Source organism: Gracilinanus agilis, chromosome 4 (assembly GCF_016433145.1).
Source record: "Gracilinanus agilis isolate LMUSP501 chromosome 4, AgileGrace, whole genome shotgun sequence".
Classification (NCBI taxonomy): Eukaryota; Metazoa; Chordata; class Mammalia; order Didelphimorphia; family Didelphidae; genus Gracilinanus; species Gracilinanus agilis.
In genome coordinates, this window is record NC_058133.1 from 140,732,254 (window position 1) to 140,751,556 (window position 19,303).

At 36.0% G+C, this 19,303-nt stretch overlaps 1 protein-coding gene across 1 annotated transcript in view; it reads right to left on the reverse strand.

The window, feature by feature from the left end:
- CATSPERE (catsper channel auxiliary subunit epsilon) overlaps window positions 1-18,913 on the reverse strand; it is a 177,140-nt gene extending 158,227 nt beyond the window's left edge. The window contains exons 1-4 of the mRNA XM_044674979.1: window positions 18,816-18,913; window positions 13,610-13,658; window positions 4,704-4,777; window positions 456-525 (exon numbers count right to left, since the gene is read on the reverse strand). Coding sequence (XP_044530914.1) covers window positions 456-525; window positions 4,704-4,777; window positions 13,610-13,658; window positions 18,816-18,880 — 258 coding nt within the window. The 5' untranslated portion in view covers window positions 18,881-18,913. The remainder of the gene's footprint in view (window positions 1-455; window positions 526-4,703; window positions 4,778-13,609; window positions 13,659-18,815) is intronic.
- Between the last annotated feature and the right edge of the window lie 390 nt (window positions 18,914-19,303).

Sequence of the window (19,303 nt, forward strand, 5' to 3'; positions counted from 1 at the left end):
CTAACTGCTAGGGACACACACACACACACACACACACACACACACACACACACAAACAAAACAAAACACAAAGCAGCCCCTGCACTCAGGGAGCTCACATTTTAAGAGGAGGAGCATCACATACTCAAGTATTCTGCTTCAGGGCTGTCTTCTTTATAGTTCTACTACTATCACAGTGACAAGTTGGCTAAAAAAACAAGGGTTCATATAGCAATTAAATTGGCTATGCTATGACCATGAGAGCCTATTAATTTTTTATTGTATTTAAAAATACTTAAAGTAACTAAAATATTAAAGTACAAATACATATTATCATAAATAACATTTTAAATTCTTAGTTCCCTTAAGTGTCACATGGCAACCTGCCTTATTTCTTTCTTGCCAAACTGCATTCTATAGCCAACATTAAAAAAATGTAGTTATTCAGAAGAAAGACATTTTTAAAGTCAACTTACCTGATTGGCAACTATAGGTCTTATCCGATGAATACCCTGAGATGAACAGGTCATAATTGTTTTTATTGCACTAATGTAAAAAGAAAAATTTTAATCTGTTAAGCACTTTACTTAAAATTTAATTATGAACATCTTATTTGTTGCAAATAAATAAGTATACTTGACCAGATGATCTCAAGAGTTCTCCCTTTCAGATAGAAATCAAAGATTCCATGGTTTAATTTTATTATTATTATTATGAACTTGACATAGCAACAAAAATGCACATTTTCCTAAACATAGAAAAGGTCTGCATGTGAAAGTGAAAATCTATTACCTTCACTTTGGGTTTTGCTTTGTTTAGGTTTTTAAGAGTTTAACAAAAAGTAGAAGTGGGAAATACACATAATTTAACCAGATCAGAGATCGAAGTCTCTCCTTGAACCTAAAGGGGAATGCTACTTTATTGTGATGATTTTATTAATAATTTTAATAACTTCCATAAATAGCAGAAAGAGGGCCACGTGAACAAGATTGTTTCATCATTGTCTAAAAAAAAACTTTGTTGTAACCAAAGCCAGGTCATTTTGAAAGTCTCTTTAAAACCTTTTAAACAATTTCCCTGACACTGAGTCTTCATGAAATGCAAATCTCTTCTTCTCAATTAGTACATTATGATTTTTTTAAAATTTGGCTTGTTTTTTGTAAGTATAGGATTTTGGAAACTTAGTATTTAACCTTAACCTGATTTGGTTTACTTATCAAGTCTATTTAACTAGGATTGCTTGCTTAGGGAATATATGAGATTATGTTTCCATTTAACTAAGTTTGTTCAAATTTTATGTAGTTGTTTTCCTTGACAATATAATAGTTATTGTATAAATTTTTCTCCTTGTTCTGGTCATTTTGTTCTGCATCAGTTCATATTAAGTCTTTGCAGGTTTCTCTAAATCCATCCCTTTCATCAGTTTTTAGAGCATTTTTAGAGCATATTCCCTTATATCTGTATACCATATATAATTTGTTCGGCCATTCCTTAATTTATGGATACACACTTTATTTCTAGGTATTTGCTAAAACAAAAAGTGACAGTAAATATTTTTGTTTTTATGGGTTCTTTCCCTTTTTGATTGATTGCATTGGGAAATAAGTGAAGTACTAGTTCTGAATCAAAATATTGCATGCATGCACAATACAGTGACTTTTTGGATATATTTCCAAACCACTTTCCAAAAAAAATGTATAGTTCCACTAACTATAACAGTCATTATTGTGACTGTTCTACCATATACCTTCTAATAACTGTATTTTCCTTTATGTATTTGTCTTTGACAATCTTAAGATAATGAATAGAATCTTAGAAAACTTCTAATTTGCCCAGCTCTTATTAGTGATTTGGAATATTCTTTCGTTTGGTTTCTGTTAGCCTACTTTTCACCTTTTAAGAGCTGACTTTTCATATCCTTTGAAAATTTATCTATTGAGTGACGGTTGGTTCATATGTATTTATATCAAATTTCCATATATCTTGAATTATCAGACCTTTAAGAGAAAAATTTGCTGAAAATGTTTTCCTCTATTTAACTGTCCTCTGCTAATTATAAAAACACAGCTTTGGTTTGTACAAAAGTTTAAAATTTTGCAAAATCAAAATTGTCTCTCTTCTGTGATCCTTACTATTCTTTGCCTATTCAGTAAATCTTTCCTTATTGATAACTATAAAAGGTATTTTTCTCTGATTCTTTAAATTGTTTATGATATGACCTTTCATATTTAGAGCATGTATCCATTTGGAATTTATTATGGTATCCAATGTATTCATCTAAATCTAATTTCTACAAGATTGCTAAATTTCCCAGAAATTTTTCCTGAATATAAGAGTCCTGACTCTAATGGCTTTAGGTTTTGGGATTAGTGAGCAGAGTGCTACCACATCCAATTGTTGGTTGGGTCACATGTTCTTAAGATGTTCCACTGGTCAACTTTTCTATTAATTTATCAGTGTATAGTCTAAATTTGATACTGTCAGACCCCGAGTATACCATAGACTAAGATTTAGCACTGCTAGATTCCCATTATGTCCATAGTTTTTGTTATTTTCCATGAGATTCTTGACATTTTGTTCATCCAGATATATAACACTATTGTTTTTCTAATTCTACAAGGTAACACATTGATAATTTGATTAGTATTATATAGAATCTTAGAAATTAATTTGGATAGTATTATCATTTTCATTATATTGTCATAGCTCGACCACAAGCAATTAATATTTTAGCAATTTTTAAGGTCTGTTCTCATATCTATGAAGTGTTTTATAGCTATATTTGTATCATTCCTCTATTATATTAACTGGAATATCAGATTATTTTTTAAAATGTTCTTTTGAATGATTCTTTTTTCCATTCCTCCCACTAGGTTTTTTTTGGTAATACACAGGAAAGTTGATAATTTTTGTGGATTTATTTCATATCCTGCTACTTTGCTACTATTTAATTATTTTCTTGTTTTACTCTAGGGGTCCCCAATATCATCTTTAAAAATCAACCATTTTGATTCTTCTTTGCCTATGCTTTTTTTTCTCGTCCTATTACTATAATAAGAATTTCTAGAACTATAAAAATAATAATGGTGACAAGGGACATCCTTGTCCTACCTCTTATTGTCTTATTTGAAAAGGCCTTATGTTTGAACAGTCCATTTATTCCTGCTCTTTTGAATGTTTTTTTTTTAATCCTTACTCTCCATCATAGAATCAATACTAAATATCAGTTCCAAGGCAAAAGAGCAGAAAGGGCTTGGCAATTGGGGTTAAGTGACTTGCCCAGGGTCACAAAGCTAAGAAGTGTCTGAGAATCCAGGACCTTCCAACTCTAGGCCTGGCTCTCTATACATTGTGCCACCTACCTGACCCAGAATTAAAAAACAAACAAACATAAATGGATACATTTTCCCCAAAGTTTTTCTTCAGCATTTTGATTTGATTGTATGATTTTTATTGTTATTGTTATTAATGTGGCCTATTATGTTGGTAGTTTCCTAATATTGAACCAATCCCACATTCCTGATATAAATGACCTGGTTATATTATAGAATCTTTTTCTAATAAGTTGACATAGTATTTTTGATAATATTTTCTTCTATATTTTTATACTAATGTTAGAGAAGTTGACCTATTGTTTCCTCTTTATCTGGTTTATCTTTCTTTCATGGATCAGGACCATATCTATCTTTGGTAGTTTGGTAGGATACCTCGAATTCCTACCTTTACAAATAATTTATGTAACATTGTAATTAATTATTCTTTGAATGTTTGATAGAATTCACTAATAAATTCATCTGGTCATAGAATTTTTTTTCCCTTGGGAGTACCACCATGACTTATTCAATTTCTTTTTCTGAGATTGAGTTATTTAAATCTAAATTCATTATTTATTATTCTTTTAATCTGGTTTTTTATATCTCATAAATAATTATCAATTTATAAGTTTTATTGGCATAAGAAGACAAAAAAGTTTTTAATAATTTTCTTTATTACATCTTAATTTGTTGTGAATTCTACTTTTTCATTTTTTATATCAGAAATGTGGTTTTTCTTCTCTCTTTTTAAAATCAGGTTAGCTAATAATTTATTTTATTAATCCTTTTCTTCTAAAAAAAATCTCCTTATTTTATTAATTCAGTAGCTTTGTTATTTTCAGTTTTCTCTCTTCTCTGATTTCACAATTTCTATTTTTTGTTTTGATGGAGTTTTTGTTGACTTTCTAATCTTTTTAGTTGCATGCCCCATTCATTGATTTTTCCCCCCTTTTTTTTTTAAAACTTACCTTCTGTCTGAGAATTGATCAGGTCCAAGACATAAGAGCCATAATAGTTAGGAAATTGGGTTTAAGTAATTGCCCAGTCACACAGCTAGTAATTGTCTGAGGCCAGACTTGAACCCTTGACCTTCCCTTTCTGGGCCTGGAGCTCTATCTACTGAGCCACCTACCTATCTCCATTGTTTTGTTCTTTATGTCTTTGTTCATGAAATTGCTTTATGCATATTATCTCATTTGATCTTTAGAACAACCCTTCTATAAGAATGACTAAAACTCTGACCTCAGTAATTTCTTTCCTACTTTAAAATTAATCTTTTTATCACAGTTCTCAGAAGTTCCCTTCAAATCTTGGAAACACCACTATAAAAGAAATCTGAATGTGTCTTAAATACAAGTATATACAATATACATGTGTATAGATATACATATATAACCATTGTTTTCTTACGTTTTGTTTTCAATAGAACAAACTGCTGGGCCTTCCCATTCTCTAAAACCGATTCCATTATACTCTAAATGGATCTAAAAAAGATAAAAGAAAAATAAAGTTTATAACATAATTTTAGACTTTACTGCTTATTAAGATTCTAAATTCATGCTAATCTTTTCCTTCTCCATTTCTTAGATATCTTAGAGGAGCTAGACAGAAAACTAGTACTCAGGTGAAAGTTTGTAGCACCAGCTATGAAGATGTGTGAGCTCTCTGAGAAAATAATTGTATAGTGAATGGAATAGAGGGCTTATGACTGATGCTGGGGGAATACTTACACTGAGGGGGTAAAAGGAAGGATCCCACTGAGCAAATAAGACAAGTAGGAAGCTGGTAAAACATCCATGTGTTCATCATAACTTCCAGATTGCTCTCCAATTTAAACCATTCTCATTAGATATATTATGTTATAATGTTTATACTTAATGGTTTCTGTAGGTTTTTTTTTTAATGAGTCCTAGCTTTTTTTCATTGATATGTGAAAATACTATTCAGGAAACCTCCTCTACCAGTACAGATCAATACCTATTCTATCAATCAATAAACATTTATTATTTACCAATTATATGCCATGTACTGTGGTATTCTATAACATAATCTTAGGGAGTTGGCTGAGAATTTAAATGACTTACCCAAGGTTGTATAGCTAGTATGTATAATAGACAAGACTTTAGTCTATTTCTTTCAGACTCTGAGACCAGCTCTATATCTATTTCAGTTAGTCAATAATGTTTATTAACTATTTACTATGTTTCAGGTATTGTGCTAAGTTCTAGAGATACAAAGAAAAGCACAATAACAGATTTTTTTCTCCAAGTATATGATAATGAATAACTAAGTATGTACAAAGTACATACACAGTAGTATGACAGGTAATCAGAAATGGGAAGTTACTAATAGCCAGGAGGCCTAGAAATGTCTCCTGCAGAAGGTAGAATTGGAGCTGAGTCTTTTTTTTTTTTTAAGAATCCTTTCCTTTTGTACTAGAATAAAAAAACAAATATTGGTTGTAAGGCAAAAGAGCAATAAGGATTAAGTATTTGATCCAGTTCCTCATCTGTAAACTGGGGTGCAATAGAGAAGGAAGTGGCAAACCACTTTAGTATCTTTTTTTTTTACACTTTTAAACCCTTAACTTCTGTGTATTGGCTCCTAGGTGGAAGAGTGGTAAGGGTGGGCAATGGGGGTCAAGTGACTTGCCCAGGGTCACACAGCTGGGAAGTGTCTGAGGCCAGATTTGAACCCAGGACCTCACGTCTCTAGACCTGACTCTCAATCCACTGAGCAACCCAGCTGCCCCACCACTCTAGTATCTTTGCCAAGAAAATCCCAAATGGGGTCATGTAGAGTTATCGACATGACTGAACAAGAACAATAAAATGAATGAAACAAGCAATTATTAATTAGCTTCAACCTTTTAGCACTGTATAAATACCAGTAAGTAGTAGTAGTTGTAGCTATAGCAGTCTTATTAACTTGGCTTTGGGCATCTTCCCACAGATGAAGTACACAGTGAAGAAATCTCTCTTCTGGCTGCTAGAGGATCATCTATCTGTACCTGATTAAATTCCTTAGCATAATATTGGAACTCTTTTTGACACTTAGGCACTTACCTGGTATCTATTCCCAACCTTCAAATTAACTTAGTTATTACAATTGGGCAGACTTCTTCCTGTTCTTCAAGTGGAAAAGGTTGTATAGCTAGACCCAAACTATCAAACTTGGACCATTCAGCTCCTGCCCTCCCTCCCCAAACAAAGTGCCTAAAGAGAGGCACCAGATTGCCCCATTCCTAATTCTTCTGACTTTAGTTACCTGTGCCATCACTCTATTCCAATAGTTCTCTTGTCTCAGATCTAGCTGCCATAACTTCAGGCAACTTTCTCCCCTTGTTTCTCTCTTACTATAACAAGTAACTAGGAAATGTTCTCTTAGCAACACTTAGTCCCAGGAGGTTCTTCTCCTTATTGTCCAATTGGGCTATGTCACCAGGTTAGATATCCTTTTCAGTCTCACCAATAGGGTTTATCCCAAAAGATTCATTATTATTATGCTAGCACCAGATACCAGGGTACCAAGAGCTGGGGGGGTTTGGACTCAATTTATTCTTTCTGAACTAACATGTCACTAGGCTATGCTCAACTATGCCAATTATTTTAGTTATTTAAGGATCAAATCAGATATAATGAAGCACTTTGAGTTTAGGTATACAAGCAAGTGACAGCTTTACTGAGATATAAATGATAGAACCTTCAAGCACCAGAACAAGGATATAGTTTCCTGAAATATTTTTCTCTTGTGAAAATATACTTGGTAACCCCAGTAGGAGTAGCCTCCACCAAACTAGGGATTCTATCAGCCCTGAGAAGTAGGGTGGCTATAAACGGGTTGGGTGGCTCTTGTAGACTCTTCTGAGGACTCTTATAATCTTGCTTACCTAAGGTCTCCCCCCCCCCTTCAAACTTTGGATGTTCATATGTGTAGTGTTTGTGGTAGAACTATACCACAGCCTAATTCCTGTCCTTTTACACCACTGAATCTTTAAATTTATGGTAAAGAAGGAAAAGAAAATCAAGAATAATTTGGCATGTAATCTATTTGGGGAGAAGAAATTTCAAAAGGTTTAAGGAAATGTTAGGATCCAATGAACTAAAAATCCTATAGGGGAAGGCTGCTTAGGTGAGATGAAAAGCTTTCAGGATTAAAATTCTGAATACAGAAAGAGAAATTGAAATGGACCTTAAAAGTGATCTAGTCCAACTTTGCTCATCTGATAGGTGGGGAAACTAAAGCTCAGAGAAATGAAGTCAATTTTCCAAGGTCTGGCAGCACCAAGATCCAGAGAATTCGGGCATTTCAGAGTTGGAAATTATATCAGAAGACATTTGGTACAACACATAACTTACAAAGAATGACCTTTATAACATGCTCGATGAACTTGGGCTTTGCTCAAAGATCTCTAGTGAGGTGACGCTCACTCCTACGGAAGCAGCTGGTTCCAGTTTCTGAGAACCTAAGAGAAATGGGCTTCTCTCTCTCTTTGCAACTGTCCTCCCCTTTCCATGCTTGTTCATATCACATATCCAGTTACACTTTTTTTTGTTTTTTTATAACAAGTTCTAAATTGTTCTTTCATTCTGGACCTGTTTTTCACATAAAATACTTGTGATTTATTCAGAAATGTTTAATTCTTTAGGTGTATTTTGCTCAAGCTCATAAAGTACAAGTGGATCAATTCTAGTCGTTCTAACTGTACATAGAACTTCACTGGCTATTACTTAGGGGCTTCATGAATTATATTGCAATTTTGTTTTATGAATAATTCTATTAATTTTCATGGGGAGAATATTAAAACTGAAGCTGGAGTCATTGCCTCTGGACTTCTGAATCTCCCATAATTTGGGAATAGTTGTTTCACTAAGTCTCCAACCCTAAGATGAGTAGAGGAGAATGTGACCATGGCCTACAAGGCAAAAAAAATCTTTCTTTCACCAAAAGGGACTTCATCTTTGTCCCTCAATATTGACAGTAGATACAAGATAGAAATGTCTCACCTCCAAGATAGCTCATGGGTGAGGATGGGAGTGCTCTGTGAGGATACCATTATCTTTCCTCTACACCCACCTATGTCTTCCAAACATTCAGCTGAGGCTACCTCTTATCCTTCAACTTCAACATCATCCTCAACTCCTGATTCACACTTACTCCAAATATCTGAGTTGCCAAATATTATTTTGTCTTTTTAAACTATTGATAAAGATTCCATTGTATCCCTTTCCAAGGAAGGAAGAGGAGAGAACAAGCCTACTGACCTTGCTCTCCTTTGTGATATTTGTTCATATGGCTCTGTCCTTTAGGATCAAACAGAATCAGTCTCATCTTTCTTCATGGTGACCATCAACATGACTACTTTAAAATTACTATCATGTTTCCTCTAAAGTCTAAAAGAAGGAGATATGTATGAGGAGTGTTTTAGAGATAGACAAAACAACCCATGGCCACTGACTGGATATATGGAATGAGTATGAATGGAAAGGAAGAAATAATATCCAGGAAGAGAGGATTAGCCAATTATATCAAATGATACCAAAAGGTCTTTGAAGGATAGCAATTAAAATATAACTGGCTAAAGTTGTTGATTATTTCTACAAGCTTCTTAGCTGATTCTCTAGGATTTTTTAAGTAGATCATTATATCATCTGCAAAGAGTGATAGCTTAGTCTCCTCATTGCCCATTTTGATACCTTCAATTTCCTTTTCTTCTCTATACTTAAACAGGTATATCTTGGGCTCAATGAGAGAATGTGAACTCCATAGGCAGCTAGGTAGTACAGTAGATACATCTTCCCGAGTTCAAATCCAGCCTCAGACACTAGGTGGGTGACCCTGAGCAAGTCACTTAACCCTTGCCTCAGTTTCCTCATCTGTAAATGAGCTGATAAAGGAAATAGCAAACTACTTCAGGAAGTTTGCCAAGAAAATCCTAAACGGGGTCATAAAGAGTTAGACTACTAAAATGAATGACCAACAACAGAGGCCAAGATTCTTTTCTTACAAAACACCTTCACCAGACACATTTTTACATGTGTCTAGAAATGTAACTGATGCCTTTTTAATCTTCACTAATACACTCACCACCATTAAAATGGCTAGAAATATCATTATTTTCTTATTTAGATAGAACCTAACTTTAAGGTGAAATTCTTCCTCTTTCAAACTCTTCCTCCTCTCAATTTTAACAACCATTCTAAGGGGAACTGAAGAGCAAGAGGTTGCTCTGGAAATAGTTTCATTCCTATGTTGCTGTTCAAAATAAAGAGTAGTCCCCTCCCAAGTTTTCTCCCTTCCCTTTATGGATTTGGACCAAGGAAGGAATAAGAATCTCCCAACAAGAATGACTGCATTCAGCAATTGCCCAGGCTAGGTTCTCCTCTTCACAAAGGCTCCAATCAAGATTGTACAAGCAACCAGTGCCTACAGTATTCTTGTTCCCAGTAGGCCAATGATAGTCAGAAATCCAAACCTACCTGGAAAGGAGGCTAGAGAAGGAGGTTTTTAAGGGAGAAAAAAAAGACAGACCAGGGATATAAAAAGCCAAACATTTACAGATGAGATGGATTCTAGGATAGGAACTGTTGCCCTCAAGCTCTGCTCAATGGCAGGTAATGTGAAGAGGAATAACAAAGAACAGCTACAAAGCTGTCAAGTCATTGGCTAAAAGAAGCCTTTACTCTGGAGGCTCAGGTAATTGAATTCATCAAGGTGAAATCCATCATTAGTATGATTCTACACTATTTATTGTACTAATGTCTCTTCTTTTTTATTTTTATTATATCTTATTATTATATTATATTACATATTGCATGATTATATATAAAGCAGCACTGTTTGCCTGAAAACACTGTAAAAGTGATACTGCCTTCTAGGACAAAATGAATCTTAAGTCACTGCTTTCATTATTCTGTTCAATAAATATGATTCTAGATCAAATCCCACATTTTCAGCCCAGCATATGAAGTCTTTCATCAATTAATTTCATCTTTTCTATGGAACATAATTATCTCTTACTGTTCCTCAATGTAAATTTCTGCTTCTCTTAAGTCAATTTATTTACATACAAGTCATGCTCATTCTAACATTTATAGCTTTAGTTTATACTTTGTCCTGGTCCTGGAAATTTCTTTCCCTTTCTCTACTTGGGCAGTTAGGTGATATGGTGGGTAGAGTGCTGGACCTAGAGTCAGGAAGACTTGAATTAAATGCAGCTGAGTTACCCAAGTCACTTAACATTTGTTTGCCTCAATTTCCTTGACTGTAAAATGAGGATAATAACATACACTTCCCAGGGTTGTAGTAAGAATCAAATTTTATATATATATATGTACATATATATATGTATGTATAATATTAGTAAATTTAGTAAAAAAGCATAAATGCTTAGTTCAGTGCCTGGCGCATAGTAAGCACTATTATTATTGCCCAAGACAGCTAGGTGGCACAAAGGATAAAGTGCTGGACCTAAAGTTAGAAAAACTCATCTTCTTCAGTTCAAATCTAGCCTCAAACCCTTAGTATGACTCTGGGCAAGTCACTTAAGCTTGTTTTCTTCAATTTCCTCATCTATAAGATAAGTTAAAGAAGGAAATGACAAACCAATGCTAGTATCCCAGTATCTTTGCCAAGAAAATTCCAAATGGGTCATTGGATTCAGACACAAATGAAAAATGACTTTAACAACAGCCACAACAATATTATTACCTTCAGCCTTCTCAACCTTCCACTGAACACAAAGCTATAGGGTAGCTAGATTTCCAATAGAGACTAGGAATATGTGATCTAGGACAATGAATAAGGAGCAGGGTTATACTGAGAATATCAGTGATTGGTATCAATGCCATGGCCTCATGATTTTGGTATTTCCATTTTCCTTCAGGATGAAAAGCTACCAGTGGGAGCAAATAGGGTAGCCTAACCAAGTGTGCTAAAAAGCAAGGTCTGAACTACTAGATAGATAACAAGAGAAAGAGGTATAAGAGAGGGAGGTAGAGGGAGAGAGATGATATAGACTGATAGAGCATTTATTAAGCACTTATTATGTGCTAGGCACTGCACCAAGTACTGAAATACAAACAAAAAGAAAGATAGTTCCTGCCCTGAAGGAGCTCACATTCTAATAGAGGAAGACATCACATAAAAAAGAAGAGGAAGGCAATAAGCATTTATTAGGTGGTGCTTAATAAATGATAATTTTACAAGTGGGGGTGGGTGGGTGTTATTATATTGTCATTGTACTACAGTCGGGGAAAGTGAGACAAACAGAGGTTAAAATAGAGTGACTTGGCCAGGGTCAAGATTTAACTCTAGACTCAGTATTCTATCTACCATGCCACCTAGATGCTTTTAAGAAAGGAAATTGAAAAATAGGGGAAGGGGAAGAATATGAAGAGGGTAGTAGGGAGGTGGAGAGGTCCAAAGAATCAAGAGTAAGGCCAAGAGAGGACTGAGCATGGCTAATTTGACCACTTCCTCAAATAGAAGTTTCAGGAAAGATTTTACCAAAAGGAGGAGGGAGTCTTAAGGTCAGTAATGTCTTTCATCAGAGTGAGAAGGCTGCTAGGGTAAGAGTATAGAGAAGGCTTCAACAGTCATTGACTCTGGTGGCTCACAATTTCCTCCTCCACCTTTTTCCATATACTCAGCTTCCTCAGACAGCATGTTGCTTGTCTGTAACATTTCTTCTCAAAGACACCTAGGTGACACTATGGATAGAGAACTGGGCCTGGAGTCAGAAAGACCCAAGTTCAAATCTGGTCTCAGATACTTATTAGCTGTGTGATCTTGGTTAAGTCACTTAATTGCCATCTGCCTCAGTTTTCTGAGCTGTAAAATGGGGATCATAATAGCATCTATTTCACAGGATTGTTGTGAAGATCAAATGAAGTGCTTGTAAAGTGCTTACCATAGTGCCTGGCACATAGTAAGCACATCACTGCCTCCCCCTAATCCCCGCCACTTCCCTTTCCTTTCAAAGTTGCCTGTGATAAAACTCAGAGTTGCCTATGTTAAAACTCTTGGAAGTCTCCATAGGACTCTGGCTGTAAATCTGTAATATCTAACCTGTGCTGTAATATCTAACCATAAATATGCATAGGCCCTGTTTTGAAATAATGAGCTGTTAGCCCTTATCCATTTTACTATTAAGAGTATTCTTGAACTCAGAACAGAGAGCAGCTAATATCTTTCCTAGGACTTATCATGTAGTGGACAGCTGGGTAGTTCAGTGGATTGAGAGTCAGGCCTAGAGATGGGAGGTCCTAGGTTCAAATCTGACCTCAGACACTTCCCAGCTCTGTGACTCTGGGCAAGTCACTTGACCCCCATTGCCCACCCTTACCACTCTTCCACCTAGGAGCCAATACATAGAAGTTAAGGGTTTAAAAAAAAAAAAAGGACTTATCATGTGGTTGTGTGGACCTACAAAAGATGAAAAGATATGATTCTGCCTGTGTTTCCTTATGTTTAATTGAAACCTCTGCCTATCACTTGTGGCTAGTATAACTCATTTAGTCTCCATTATCCTATAGGGTCTAACTATCTACATAATAATCATGGTCTCCTTGTTTGGATATTATACCTTATCTAGTCATTCTGATTTGATCTAAACTCTGATCTGCAAGTCAGTCTGTAGATTCAAAGTTCCTAGAAACTCTTCTTTACTTACATTCCCCTTTAGGTGACCTCTGATCTATATGATATGCTTCTTACTGATTAGCCCAGTGATGGGCAAACTTTTTAAAGAGGGAGCCAAAGGACAGGAAATGCTCATCTGTCAGTCTGTTTCTAAGGCAACTCTTTCGAAGTTTCATTGTATTGTATCCTCCTCATTGTATTCATCAGATTAGGAATAATGTGGCTGGATAGAACATTTCAGGGGGCTGCATCTGGCCCTGGGGCAGTAGTTTGCCCATCACTGGCACTAGCCCATCTCCTAAACTTCCTCTCTCAAGATCAGCCCTGGTCCACTCTTGCCTACCAATGATGGCAATGTTCATTATAACTAGATTTTAACCACATGAACATTCAAGGTAGAGGAGGAAGTATAAGAGAATATTGCACATGATGGGCTATACTGAAGTCTAATTTGCCCTAGCAATTTTCCTAATTAAGTGTATAATTCACTGACTGGTTAAAAGTAAATAGGGAGAAATCTTTAAATTGGTGAAGAGCAGAATCTGAAAGCTGACAGTGAAGAAATGCTAAGGTGACTCCTGTTTGGATGTGTCCTTATTTGATTTGCACAATTCTGTACAAATAAACATGATTACTCAACTTTTATTTAAAAACTCAAAGTATGAGATACTTACAGTTGTTCTGGTATTGAAAATAGCATACTTATTGGCATTTGTTTTATACCTATGGAGAAAAGTACCAAATGTTAACATTACCATTAATTTCCCCACAAAATGTCAATATCTGACTTTGTAAATAAATGTTAGTGAGTTGGTTAAGACTCAAAGGGTTAAATAACTGTCCTATGTGTTAGAGGTAATACTTGAACTTCTTAAGTCTAGTAGTCTTTGCATTACCTCTTCATACAAAATAACAGTAAAAGCAACAAAAGCCTACTAATTAAAGTCAACTTTGGCTCTGGACCTAATAAAATACTGTGAGCTTAATTTTGCTCTAATTTTGAAGGCTTTATAAATTCAAACATAATAGATGAAGTTATGTGTAGCAGAGCAATTATAAATTTCTAGAATGCAATAATTTTAGATCTTTTGGCAAAGATAATTACATTAAAAGTTTCAGCCAAGCCAATTCAATTCAATAAACATTTATTGAGGGCAGCTAGGTGTTATAATGGATAAAGTGCTGGATCTGAAATTAGGAAGATCTATCTTTTGGAGTTCAAATCTAGCCTCAAATATTTACTATATGCGTGACCCTGGGCAAATCACTCAACCCTTGTTTGCCTCAGTGTCCTCATCTGTAAAATGAGCTAGAGAAGAAAATGGCAAACCATTCTAGTATCTTTGTTAAAAAAAAAAAATCCCTAAATGAGGTCATGAAGGGTTGGACAAGACTGAAATGGCTGAACAAACAAACAAGATCATTTATTAAGCACTGTGCTAACAAATGGTGGGGAAGAATTCTAGAAGAAACAAAAATTCAAAAAAATGAAACAGAAGCACCAGTGCGTTCTACCACTCAGTTCAGGAAGACTGAAACCTGAGAATAATCCCAAGACAGAAAATTTCCTGCTTGTGTGGACAAGTCTAATGCAAGCTTTGGGTCTAGAATATATAAGAGGATGAGCTGAGGTCAACATGGGCTTTGGGGTCAGGTCTGAGCCAGGAAACAAGACCTATATCGCTGGGGAATGGCTGAACAAATTGTGTATATGATGGTGATGGAATACTATTGTGCTATAAAAAATGATGAACAGGATGATTTCAGAAAGAACTGGAAAGTCACACGTGAAACTGATGCAGAGTAAAATAAGCAGAACCAGGAGATCATTATACACAATAAGTACAATATTATTGTAAGATTTAAAATTATGAGGCTGTTTGTAGCTTAATAACTTTATTAAATCAAAGTAGTAGAGGTAAATAGAGGGAAAGGCAGGGGACAGGTAGAGGGATACTTAACTTTCTAATCTATGGTCATCATTTATGGGTCTCTAGGTGAACTCTGACAAGGGTCCATTCTGCTCTCCATGCTCACACCCAAGACCTCAACTTTCTGCTAGGTCTCCCCTTATAAGCTGTTTTCTCCACCCACTAACCCTCACAGGTCACATCTCAGAAACCAATCATAGTTACTAAATGTGCCTAGGCCATCCAGGGGGCAGTGCCTGTGGAATCAGTTTCCTGTCTCATTGGTTCCTTGGTTCTTTAATTTCCTTTCTCTGAGGGTTTATCTATACCTGAATTTACTCAGTGGTATTTGACCTCCAGGTTACTGAGAGATGACATTAAAAAAAAGTGACACTGGAGAGAGAGAAATTTGCTTATATGAAAAAGAATGCTATCCACCTACGGTGAAAGAACTGTTGGAGTAGGAATGCAGATGAAAACATATGATTTATCACTTTTTTATTTGGATATATATTTCGAGGTTCTGGTTCTATAAGATTATTCATTCAAAAAAATGAATAAAATGGAAACATGTTTTGTATGATAATACATGTATAACCCAAATTGAATTGTTTGTCAGCTCCAGGAGGGGGGAGGGAAGAAGAGAGGGAGACAATATGGATCATATGACCTTAGAGAACTTATGTGGATATTTGTTATTAAATTTAAAATGTAATAAAAAATAAAGTTTGTAAAACACATTTTAAAAAAGGGTGCCAGTTGTTTTTTTTTTCTCCATGATCTTCATTTAGTACAATGACTGGCACATCATAAGTATTTAGCAAATACCTGGCTTCCTGTTAATATTAACTTCTTAGATAGTTTCTGAGCCAGGGACTACAATAACATGAAAGAAAGTATCAGGATTCAACGACTTAACCTAGGACTGTGGTAACAAAGTGGCACCTAAACTTTAGAGGGAGCAGAAGGAACCCAAGCACAGTATCAAGCATAAGAAAATACGGCAATAATTACAAGCAGAACCTCATCACTCAAGAGTGAATGGAAGAAATAAATGAAGAGATACAAAATGAATTTATTGTACTAAGAACTGAAGCAAAGAGTAGAAAATCTTACTCAGTAGTGGATATGCTGAAAAAATGCAGTGGCACAAAAAGAACTCAAAAGTTCAATAATATAACTGTTAGGATTTGACTTGACACCAGCAGAATAAAGGGAGGGAATAAGCAGTTATAGAGCACTTATTATGTGCCAGGCACTGACTTAAGTACTTTACAAATATCTCATTTGACCTGTGAGGTAAGTGATATTATTATCCCCATTTTATAGTTGAGGAAACTGAGGCAGAATGATTAAATGACTTGCCCAGGGTAACACAGTCAATAAGTGTCTAAGGCTGGATTTGAATTCAGGTATCCCTAATTACAGGCCCTCCATTTTATACACAGTACCACCTAGCTAAGTCATCTACAAGCACTTTATTCAGGTTCAAATCTGAGATAAAATGAGACACTTGAAATGTGGGGAATAGAGAGAGCATGAACTTCTCTCAAGGAAAGTGATGGATAAGAAGCTACATATAGAAACTGAAACTTAAGAGCAGTATATAACTATATAACCTTCTCTTTCTCTGATTGAAAAAAAAAAACATTATGCAGTAGGATTGAAGATGTGCTCTACTCTAATTGGTTAGGACCAAATGAATATTTAGTATATTAGGCATTGCGCACTTGCATTCTGGTTAGCTAGCTTCCATGTATAGATTGTAACTCTCTAGTGACCAGCTAGTGGTGAATGAGGGAAGGGACCTTCTTTCCTCAGGAACCAGCATAAAAGGAAGCCTGTGAGCCTTCTCATTCATAGCTGTAATACTTGTAACACTAGTTCAGGAGTGCCCATTCTTGGGAGACACAGGCTAATGCTGAGCTCAAGATTCTTTTAAGTAGGAGATGGTTCCTCTTATAAGGCAATGAGAAGTTAATAAAAAAGATTTACTTTGGAGTTTGTTGTTGTTCAGTTGTGTCTACTATTTATGACCCCATTTGGAATTTTCTTGGCAAAGATACTGGAGTGATTTGCTGTTTCCTTCTCCGGTTCATTTTACAGATGAGGAAACTGAGGCCAACAAGGTTAAGTGATTTGCCCAGAGTTATACAATTAGAGTGTCTGAAGCCAGGAGTCTTCCTGACTCCAGGTCCAGCTGCTCTATCCACTATGCTACCTAGCTGCTCCAAAAGGCTTACTTTGCACTAATAAAGCAAGAATATGAAATAAGGATGTTGAGGCATTTAGTTTCTACATTCATAGCCTCCTTCATCTCAATATGGAAACAAATCTGGTCAGCAGGGGAGGATATGAGAAATTGTATGATCATAAGACATCCCTAACCCAGAGAATCCCTGACTTCCAGTGTTGTATGGAGGCAGGGGATATTTTATTTCCTTATGTGACCAAACAGTTGTCAAGGTAGGCAAAGCCAATTAAGTCCTAAGGTCAGTTTTGTCATTTCTTAGGGAAAAATAATCTTTATAGCATTCCTGTGGTGGGAGAAGTGGGGAACTCTAGCAAGATATTGGTTCTATTACAAGAATAAAAAGTATTAGAAGGAAACATATTGAAAAAATTAGAACTTATGAGTTATTTACTATAAAAAATGACCTTGAAGGCCTTATTAAAAAAAAAGTCATCTGCTTATTTGTCCTTTTATGATAAAGAGTTCAGGAAAAAATACTAGTTAAGCAATCATTGTTAACAAGTTTCACTTTATACAAGTGAAGGTCAACTGGTAACTAATTCAGTACTCTGAGCATAAGGTAACCAGTAGGTAAGGAATCTTTCATTAAAATAACCCCAAGCTACTGTGTTTACCTTTTCCTGCCCATAAGAACTCAGTAAGGAATAATTGGGGTTACAGTGAAGCAGAGATGCTTTACTTGTTTCATCTTCAGGACAATGCCATGAGATAATCAACCAGCATTTACTGAGTGATTACTAAATGCTGTGGTGGTGGTGGTAGGAAGCAAAATATACCAATTTATTGCCCTCTAAGAGGGAAATACAAGCAAATCTTTTTCTTATTCTGAAAACTTTCCCCCTTTTATAAACAGCTAAAGAGACTCATTCGATTGACAACCTAGTTTATGAAACCCCAAACTTACCTTTTTTGCTTGGGAACTTGCCTTTAAGAAACTCCCAGAGTGACCCTTTTCCCCAGACTGAAGAGACCATCAAGCAGGCCTTGAGTACCCATGAGGTAGTCAACTTTTAAGTACCCTTTTTTATTTTCTTATTTTCCCTTATTGTATTTAGGTCTCCCAGGTACCCTAGTCTTGGGCTATAACCTCGCCCCTAAGTAACCATTAGTTCTTTCTCTTTGGATATACCCCATAAGGTATAAGTAGAACCCCAAGTTCTTTAGTTCAACAAGAAATTCCCATTGTTGGAAGTTTTTCCCAGAGACGGTGTTCCCCAGAGTCTTGGAGCTTGGGTGGCTCTGTGTGGTGTGTGTATAGTATGACTCCGTGTGGTGGCCATAAGAGCATTTTCTCCCTTGTCCTGATTAAAGACGTGTTTTTCTGTAACTGCTTTGGAGGGTCTGTTTTTTTCAGCTTGCCACTCTCACAATACCTTTGATTTATTAAAGGAGTTAATCTTGGTCCTGATCACTCTTAATTCTTATGGTTTAATTCAATTAAAAAAAAATGTTTGCAGTTGTCAAGGCACCAGCCAAAAGGTATGGTTTCTATCCACCCCTACATGCTGAAGGAATGAGGTCCGAGGAAAAGGCAAAGCTGGCACAGATGGCGTCATGGGGAGAGAAACACCAAGATCAGTGGCTCTCTCCAGTATCTTCCACAGCGGCTAAATAAAACCTCAAGTACACTAAGCATTTGAGCCCAAGTTTCCCACGGCTCTTCCCTGGGGCTCGGGAAATGAAATTTTTCACCCCTATCCCCAGGTTTATCTGTACCTCCACAAAGCGAAGCACTGGCCGAGAAGTAAAACCCAGGCAACAAGGACTTTCCCATAAAACATGGCGAGTAAGGACACACAGCCGCGGCAACTGCGTTTTCTCCAGCACCAGAAGTCGAGACTGAGTCCAACGGTCTGGCCACGAGGCCAAGACCAAATACACTACCTCGCTCCAGCCTTTGCCTTCCACTGCGTCTGCATGGGGGTGGGGGAGGGGAACTCTGCCAAGCATGGTAGTTAGCATTCGATCTCCTTTTTACTGGCAAAGAGGAGAGCAGAGGTTGTGTCACCTAACCTGGTTAAAAAGTATTAGAAGGAAACGTATTGAAAAAATTAGAACCTATGAGTTATTTTTATTGCATGTGCATCCTGCAGCTGTGTTTAGTTACGTGGGGGCACTTTGTGGGGAAAAAGCCAAATAGTAGCTCCTATGAATGCAATACCATAGTTTTCTTGGGTGTGAGGACAAAATTTGAAAACCCTTTG